General features: G+C 43.2%; 1 protein-coding gene across 1 annotated transcript in view; it reads left to right on the forward strand.

Annotated features, from left to right (window-relative positions):
* LOC143019655 (adenylate cyclase type 3-like) overlaps positions 1–10,000 on the forward strand; it is a 708,772-nt gene that overhangs the window by 557,523 nt on the left and 141,249 nt on the right. The window contains exon 8 of the mRNA XM_076175551.1: positions 651–789. Coding sequence (XP_076031666.1) covers positions 651–789 — 139 coding nt within the window. The remainder of the gene's footprint in view (positions 1–650; positions 790–10,000) is intronic.

Raw genomic sequence — 10,000 nt, forward strand, 5'->3', positions numbered from 1 at the left:
AACATGATAGATTTAAAAAAAAAAGTTAATTGATATTGATGTGAGTCTCGTTCGAAGAATTCTGCCACCTGAGACGACATCTCTATACACTAATAAAAAAATATCCTTTTGATATCGATCTAAATCGGATCGGAAACCGGAAATCCCTCAAGGGGACACGTCCCCTCCGGCCCCTGATTGGCTGAGAGTGGTGACGTCACGGCAACGGAGACGACTGATTGGCCGAGAGTGTGACGTCACGGCAACGGAGACGACTGATTGGCCGAAGTCGCCCGATCCCGCTACGCGGGGGCTCGCCCGAAGGGCCGAGCTCCCGCGTAGCGGGGTCGGGCGCAGCCCGTTGCTTATTCATAAAAAAAAAAAAAAAAAAAAAAATCCTCTTACCATTCACCCAGTTGGAAGCCCTGCATTCAGTTCCATGTATACAGCCATACCAACCTTCATGACAAAGTAATAATGATAAACTGTATTGATCATATGAAGAGACTGGTATCAAACCTGCTCGATATATATATTTATATATATATATATATATATATATATATATATATATTTATATATATATATATATATATATATATATATATTCTCTCTCGTGTTCAGCCAGCTACCTTCCTCCTGTTCACAAGGGTTCCCCCGTTCTCTTCCAGGCGTGTCCACATCAGCAACACGACCCACCAGTACCTCGGGGGCGAGTTCGAGGTGGAGCCGGCCTTCGGCGAGAAGCGCGAAGACGCCCTGCGGGCCGCCGGCGTCAAGACGTACTTCATCTCCAAGGTCCTCAAGTCGGTGAGTTGAGCGAAGTCACAAAAAGTCGTCTGTCTTTGTCTATTTGCTTAGTTGTTTATTAATCTATTTATCTCATTTTTTTTTATTTATTTGTTTGTTTATCTGCTAATTTATTTATTCATCTAATTTCTATATTTATCTATTTATCTATTTATTTCATTTTTTATTTAATTTTATCTATTTCTTCATTTGTCTATATATTTATGTAATATATTTATATATAAACTTATTTATGTATATCTATTAATCTAATTATTTAACAAATCATTTATCTACCTATTTATTTGCTTTTTTTTTCTTCGTTTGAAGGGCTGGTCAGGGACTCTATACAAACATCAATATTTAAAGAAACAGTACATAGGTATACGGTTCACAACCATGCTCTTGGATCATGTGTTGTGCTTGTGATCGACAGTTATTACCCTCCCGAACGAGAGTTCAGACCTATATATAGCTGTGTGTGTGTGTGTGTGTGTGTGTGTGTGTGTGTGTGTGTTCGTGTGTTTACCTAATTGTGTTCACCTAACCAACTGTAGTTTACGGTGTTTGGAGCTATGCTCACGGGGTCCCGTCTGTCATTATTTCTCAAGCATTGCCTTGAAAGCGTGGACGCTGCTGCCGTGTCCCAGGTCGTGCATCCTTCCATCCTACAGACACACACATTCCGTCTTCTTTAAATTTCGCCCTGACCTGATGTTGCTCTCTCGGCCCCATAATAGCTGACCCTCTGTGCTTGTGTACATATGTATTTAGGCGGGAGATGAGATAGAGGTAGTTTTTTTTTTTTATACTTGTTTATTTATTTATTTATTTTTATTATCATTATTATTTATCTAGGAGGAGGAGCCAAGAAATGAGGGAGGGAGGGGTGGTGAATGGGAGGGGAATGTATGGGGATAAAATGGGTGGGAGTGGATTTATGCCTTTTGACTTTGGCTACCTCCCTTGTAAGGGGAAAAAAGCCGTTGGTATATGTATATATATTTTTATTTGTATGTATATATATATTTTCAGATGTGAATGCAATCTCTTAATACACTCATGCAATCGACTTACCTTTTTCGATTTTTTTTTTTTCAAAATTTAACAACTTTCAATTTCGGTACTGAAAAATATGAAAACCACATATATTCTAAATCTCGTGACTGGCAGCTCCCCCCCTCCCCACCCCCTCCCTCCCCTCCACCTCACCCTTAAATCAAAATATCCTGCCCCACACAGGAAATCTGTCCTCACCACACCCTTGCACTACACTTGCACCCTATTATCAACCTTTCAATCAATTTTCACCTTTGCACTAACATTTCACCCTATCACCATCTTTCACCCTTGTTCCGGTTACCGGCCTTTCACCCTATTAGATTTTCACCATATACACAACTTTTTTCACCCTGTCGGAAAATTTTCACCATTTCTACTCTTTCACCTTTAACCCAACTTTTCACCCTGCTGTCCTTCTTTCACTTTATTTACACCATTTTACCCTTTATTTTCACCCTCCTTTCACCTTTTTCCAAGTCCCATTCCTGTATTGTCTTCCTTTCAATCTACCTTTCTCACACACCCTTCCCCTCCTCCTCCTCCTCCTCCTCCTCCTCCTCCTCCTCCTCCTCCTCCTCCTCCTCCTCCTCCTCCTCCTCCTCCTCCTTCCTCTCCCCTTTGTCACCCTAAACTCGTTTCTCCCCTCTCCCTGTGGCCCTCTCTCCCCTCATTATTCCACCCCTCAGTCTCACTTTTATAACATGTAACCTCTCCTTATCCTCTTTCCCCTTTCTCTCTTCTTCTTTCTCTTTTTCATCTATTCTCTTTTTCTCTCTCTTTATTCCCGACCCTTCCCTCCCACTCTCCTTCCTTTTCTTCCCCCATTTTCTCTCTAACTTTCTGTCTCTCTCTCTTCCTCTCTCTTCGGTTCATCTCTCTCTTCTGTTTCACTCTCCTCTTTAATTCAACACTTTCTCCCTCTCGCTTTCACTCTCTCGCTCTCTCTCTCGCTCTCTCTCTCCGCTCTCTCCCTCTCTATCTCTCTCTCTATCTCTCTATCTATCACTCTCCCGCTCGCTCTCTCCCTCTCTATCTCTCTCTCTATCCCCTCTCTCTCTCTCTCTCTCTCTCTCTCTCTCTCTCTCTCTCTCCCTCTCTCTCCCCCTCTCCTTCTCCCCTCTCCCTCTCTTCCCCTCCCTCTCTCGCCCCCTCTCTCTCTCTCTCCCTCTCCCTCTCCTCTCCCCCTCTTTCTCTCTCTCTGTTTTCCTCTCCCTCTCCTCTCCCCCCCTCTCTCTCTCTCACTTTCTCTCTAATCTTCTTGCCGCCTCTTGGGTAAGCGCATCAACTCCGCTTCAATTTTTCCTTTTGGCTCAGTGGGTCTTAACCTTTTTACTGTCCCGCGCGCAGCCCTTTGTAGTGCGCCTTTGCCTCCATTTGCACCCTTTGTAATTAGCCCTGGACTCCACTCCTTCTCTTAGTAGCGGGGAAGCCTTATTTTCAGCATATGCATATATATATATATATATATATATATATATATATATATATATGTATATATATATACATATATATATATATATATGTATGTATGTATGTATGTATGTATGTATATATATACACAAGCGAGTTCAGTGTTCTAACACGTTTGTAAGGTGGACTGTAAACCCCAGTTTGAGAGAAATGAAAAGAAAAAGTATTTGGACGAAGATACGTATATTACAACCACTGTGATCCTCTACCCGAGAGGATATATATATATATATATATATATATATATATATATATATATATATATATATATATATATATATGTGTGTGTGTGTGTGTGTGTGTGTGTGTGTGTGTGTGTAATACATTTACTGAGACATACACAGAAAAACTCAAAATCACTTCGGATTTTCACAGGCCATTATATATATCACACTTGGGGCGCGTTTACGCGGGTGCAACCTTTCGTGCACACAGGAGGAGGAATACGCCTCTTTCGTGGAGAGGCAAGCAGAGGCATGCCTCTGGGGAAGGGGAGGCATGCGCACAGGCCAACGTGCACACACGTACGCCGACAGGAGACCTTTTGGTCCATAACTAGGTCGGATGCGAAAAAATATATAATAATGATAAATAAATAAATAGATAAATAAATAAATAAATAAAAATATAATAACATAAATAATAATAAATAAAATAAATAAATGCATAGGCGTTAAATCTATTGCCCGTATGGCGGATTGGTAAAAAAATATTAACTTTATTGAGGTTTATTGTACCTTTACTTGTCTGTGGAAGGCTAACACCAGCTGCGGCATTAACAGCTGCTTAGTCGAGAGAAGACATGTTGACGACTGCATGCGGAGAGAGGGAGAGAGAGAACGAGTGATTCCGAAAACGACAAAGAAAAAGAAAAACGTGTCGAAGAGTGACCTCAGTTGACCTAAGTCTCCGTCCGGCCCGAAGGTCTTTTATCCTGTCTTCCAGGCACCTAGAGACCCCCCCAACCCCCTCACCCCTCAACCGCCCCCTCACCCCTCTTCCTCCTCTTCCTCCTCCTTCTCCTCCTCCTCCTCCCTTTCCTGTCAGGTTCATTATCATCCATCTTCCCTCTGTTCCGTTTCCTCAGCTCTTTCTCTCCATTCCACCAAGATCTTCTACTTTATCCTCCTCCTCCTCCTCTTTGCTCCTCCTCCTCTTTCCTCCTCACCCCTCCTTTCCAACTCCCTCCCCTCTTCTTCCTTCTCCTCCTATTCCTCTTTTTCCTCCTATTTCTCCTAAACACCTCCTCTCCTCCTCCTCTTCCTCTTTCCTCCTCACCCCTCATCTCCAACTCCCACCTTCTCCCCTCTTCTTTCTCATCTTCCTTCTATTCCTCTTTTTCCTCCTATTTCTCCTAAACATCTTTTCTCCTCCTCCTCCCCCCTCCAATTCCTCTTCTTCCTTCTATTCCTCCTCCCCGTCCTCTTCATCTTTCCCCACCTCCTCTTCCTCTTCTTCCTCCTCTTCCTCATCGTCCTCATATTCTTCCTCTTCCTCATCGTCCTCATCTTCCTCATCGTCCTCATCTTCCTCTTCGTCCTCATCTTCCTCCTCTTCCTCCTCTTCCTCCTCCCCCACCACAGCCTCGGCCTTCGTATCTTTTTTTGGTTTTGCGTCAGCCCATTATTTTCTTTGCCAGCCAGCCCGCTCGCCTCTCACCGCCCTCCCCCCCCCCCTTTCTGGCCTTCCTTTCCCACAAGTTGGTTTGTGATGCGATGCGATATGTCCGGGGGAGATGTTTTCACCTCCCCTTCCTCCCCCCTTCCCCCCCACCGTCGTGCATTTCGGGGAAAGTGGGGGGGGGGGCACCCACCCACTTTGTCTCCGCGTCGGTTGGTCACGTTGCAGCGCGCGAAAATAATCCCCCCCACTCTTTTTTTTTTTTTTTTATAAAGAACTAATCCCCCTCCGCCCCACAGCAGTCCTCCACCTCATTTCCACTTCCTGATTTCCTCTCTCCCCTTGTCTTTTTTACACACACACACATACTGTACATACACACACGCACACACACACATACACACACACACACACACACACACACACACACACACACACACACACACATATATATATATATATATATAATATATATATATACAGTATATATATATAGTATATATATATATACATATACATCTTTTTGCACTGGATGTAATATACGAAAGTGTTCTGCTTTGCTAGTTTTTTCCAAGTGGTCTACTTTGCATATATATATATATATATATATATATATATATATATATATGTATATATATATATATATATATATATATATATATATATATATATATATATATATATATATATATCCGTTGACCCGTTCCTTTCCCGCAGAAAACCCATTACCCTAAGTAGCTGAGCCATTCGTTCAGCCCTGAAGTCACCGGAGGGATCTATCTTGCATTGCCTGCTGCAGGGAGAGAGTGACAGTGCACTATTAAATGTTTTGTTTCCTATGTCATGGATGCGTCTGTCTCATTTGGTCTCAGAGGGAACAGAGATGTACACTGAAAGATAAAACTACCTTCCCAGGTTTGTCCGAGGATAGATGAAACATAGCGAAATATCATGAGAATCGGTTATAGACCAACTGGGCTTTTTACCTCTCTCGCCGATTCTCATATTGCCTTGTCTTGTTTAACCTAACTTCGGACAAACCTGGGAAGAGAGTTTTGTCTTTCACTGTACATAGATATACATGGGCGAGGGTAGTCAATGAGAGGGTACAGTTGAGAGCAGTAATGGATGATGTAGATCCATTCAAAAGGAAGATTGGAAGAGTTCTGGACATAGATATACATGGGCGAGGATAGTTCATGGGAGGTTACAGTCGAGAACAGAAATGGATTATGTAGAGCCATTCAAAAGGATGATTGGAAGAGTTCTGGACGTTATCATGAGAGAAGGCGGTGCAATGTCTGACACCTTCTGGAGGTATTAGGGAATGGAGAGAGGCGGAGAAGTGTCGAAAGAAGGTGAAATTAAGTGGGACGGGAAGGTAGGAAGGATGCTGGGTTAAGCTGGAAGATGAATCAGGGGAAGTGAGAGTGATAGAAATGTGTTTCAAGGAGAGTGTTAAGTTTAAAAAAAATGAAAATGAAAATGAAAAATGAAAAGAGTAAGTGGGAACAATGTGAAAAGTGGCTAAAATTGATGTGTATCAAGGAGGAAGTGTTAAATTAAGAAAAAATGTGTTTGGGATGCAAGGTTTGGGTGGGAGCTATGGGGAGTGTTGGTAGGAGTCCGGCAGTGGAGTGAAGGAGGCTTGCATGAGAGGAATGGTTGTGTGGAGGGGGCGAAGAGGCACGTAGGAGGTATGAAATGGGGAGGGTGAAGGCTAAAGACGTCACACTGGGCTATTTTTCCTACGACTTTTGGAGCAGATTTGTAGCTTTCGGGAAGGAATCTGATATGCTGGAGGAAAAAAAAAAAGTCCTCCAGCATATCAAATGACGCCGGAAAAAGTTGTGGAGGTGATGAAGGTAAAATAGCCCAGTGTGATAAGGTCTGAAGTGCAAGGGGAAGAACGCCGGGAGGGAGGGATGTTTGTCTGAGAAATTTGAAAAAAGAATGAAAAGTTCACCATGGTCTTGGACCACGTGCTGGATTCGTGATCGACAGCTATTTCCCTCCCGGAAGAGAGCTCTGAGCTCATATATGACCGATCTTTGGATAATGCTGTGACCTTACATGCACACATACCACCCAACTCCCCACCCACGAGAGTTGGAGTAACGACTCGCAGCGTGTGTGTGTTCATGTGTTCACATCTGTTTTTCGTTACCCTTTCCCCCTCCCTCACGTCCTCACTTCCCCTCTTCTTTTCTTCCTCCCGATCATATTTTGCTATCTTCCTCTCTTTCACCCTCTCTTCCCTCTCCGTATTTCCTTTCTTCCCTTCCTCTCTCTCCTTTCCTTCCTTCATATATTTCTTCCTTCTACTCTTTCCTCACACCTTCCCTTCTTCCCTCCCTCCTACAATCCTTCTTTCCTTCCTTCCTTTCCTTCCTTCTTTCCTTCCTTCCTTTCCTTCCTTCTTTCCTTCCTTCCTTTCCTTCCTTCTTTCCTTCCTTCCTTTCCTTCCTTCTCTTTCCTCACACCTTACCTCCTTCCCCCCTACTTTCCTTTCTTCCTACTTGTTATCTTTCCTACCCACTCCTTCCCTCCCTTCCCTTCCCTCCCTTCCCTCCCTTCCCTTCCCTTCCCTCCAGTCTCGGGCGGCAAATGAAAGAAAGGGCCTGAGTGGCATAAAGTCTTTGTTTTTCACGAAGGACATGATTATGTCTGTTGGGAAGGGAGCGGTTGGCTGAGAGGAGGAAGTGGAAGAAGAAGAGGAGGAGGAGGAGGAGGAGGAGGAGGAGGAGGAGGAGGAGGACAAATAGAACAAACATGCAAGCTGAGAATTGGTAGGCACTGTCCTGGCATCCGTCGCCGCCAATCCGGATTTAGCTCCGCCCCCTCACCATGACGTGGATCCCAAAGCCGACGTGATTGGCTGTCGTGATCCCCTCATCCTATCACAGAGGCTTTTGGCTTTACGTCACCACCAAGGGGTGTAGTTGTGAATGACTGAGTAAATTGAACTTGAGTATAGGATAGGTTTAATGGTTATTTTCCTTGGCTGTCAGAATACTGAGGACAAAGGTGACGGCTTCTGCCGTAGTTAAGCCTCTCCTTAACATCTTTACTAGGGGGATGATCCCCTCCCCGTAATTGAATAAAATTGTACGATGCAAGCCAGAATAATATATGTAAAGCACATCTCCATAGCCTTGACTTCTTCAACACGTGAACTTAATTAAACACACACACACACACACACACACACACACACACACACACACACACACACACACACACACACACACACACACACACACACACACACACTCTCTCAAAAAGGATAATTATAGAAGAGATCTGAAAAAGAATAGCTTCCCACACAGAGTGGTGGATATCTGGAATAAGATGAGGCAACTGTGTGCAAAAACTACAAGAATTTAAGAACAAACTTGATGCTGAAAGATACAAAGACGGGTCACTACGAGCATAGCTCTCTTCCCGTATAATACTAGGTAAATACACACACACAGACGCACGCACACACACACACACACACACACACATATATATATATATATATATATATATATATATATATATATATATATATATATATATATATATATATATGTAAATCGTCCCATGGGGGCTAAGTTGCAATGGGGTCTATTTGCCAACTTTTTCATGGGTAGCAATGAAGAAGAGGTATTCGGTGAGGTACAGAGACCACGAATATACTGCCGATACATCGATGATATTTTTGTCTTGACCGAGAACATCCAGCAGACTGAAGCCTTACGACGACGATTGAAAGAAGCCTCTGGTCTCAACTTCTCCATCGAAAATAGTGAAGAAAGTTCCCTTCCATTTCTTGATGTTCTGGTGAAACAGGGAGAAGAAACTTCCAACACCTCAGTTTTTGTTAAATCCATCAACCAAGAACATTGCCTAAATGGATTCAGTGAGTGCCCTCAGAGGTACAAGGATTCTACGATAGGTTCCTTCATTAGAAGACCCCTCAATCACTGCCACAACTGGAGGGCCGTGCACTCAGAGTTGGAAAGGGTCTCACAAGTCCTCATCAACAACGGATTCGCCAGTAAGGATATTGAAAGAATCGATAAGAAGATTATGGACATGTACCTAAATAAGAACCTTGCGGAAGACAACCGGACACCAAAAGAGAACATAATCAATATATTTTGTAAATCATTCCTCTCCACAGCATATAAATAAAATAAGAGAATTATGCAGGAAATCATCAGAAGAAACATCAAACCGACTTCCGCCAACACCGATTGTTTTGACCATATATTACCAAAATAAGAGGACATCAAACCTACTCATCAAGGAGAACAACAAACCCATCAACGTTAAGCTTCAGAAATCTCATGCCATATAAGTATACGTGTAACATTGAGTCAGCCAAAATAATATATCTGCAACCCAACCTTCTTCCTATATTGGTATGACCACTATGAAGCTGTCACGTAGACTGTCATACTATATGACATCAGGAGCACCCAAGAACCACGACAAAGATACCCACCACATCATCTTACGAAGGGAAACACTGGTAAACAACACGAAAATTCTAGCCATACACCAAGATCCTAGAAGATTACCTATCCTGGAGGCCCTTTTTAATAAAAGAACTTTCCCTGAACCTAATATACAAGCTCATGACCTTCAGGCTTTACCCAGCGTGAAGAGGTCCACCTACTACGGCGCTGGGGCGTAGACTGATGACGTCACGCACCTCTCAGCCAATGGGAGAACAGACTGTGGAGCAGCCATCTAGCCAACCACCATACACCTTCTTCCCATCTAACCCATATCCCCGGGTTTAAAAGTTGCTGATCTTATCTTTATGGAATCTTCATTCCTTCATTTGCCACTGAAGAAGCACCTGGAGGTGCGAAAACGCGTTTTGATTTTCGGCTATGCCTGTAATTCTATATAATGGCATACGGCGAATTACTTGGACTCCTGGCTTTGGAAGGCAAAGTCGCTTTACGAAAGAAAGAGAAGACTGACAAGAAGCTTTGTCACAACAAGCTTGCCATTTCATTCAATGAAATATATATGTTGACATTCTGACAGGTTGACGTAAGTGGAAATAGGAAACACAGGA

Source organism: Oratosquilla oratoria, chromosome 37 (assembly GCF_046742065.1).
Source record: "Oratosquilla oratoria isolate Oo_2021 chromosome 37, ASM4674206v1, whole genome shotgun sequence".
Lineage (NCBI taxonomy): Eukaryota > Metazoa > Arthropoda > Malacostraca > Stomatopoda > Squillidae > Oratosquilla > Oratosquilla oratoria.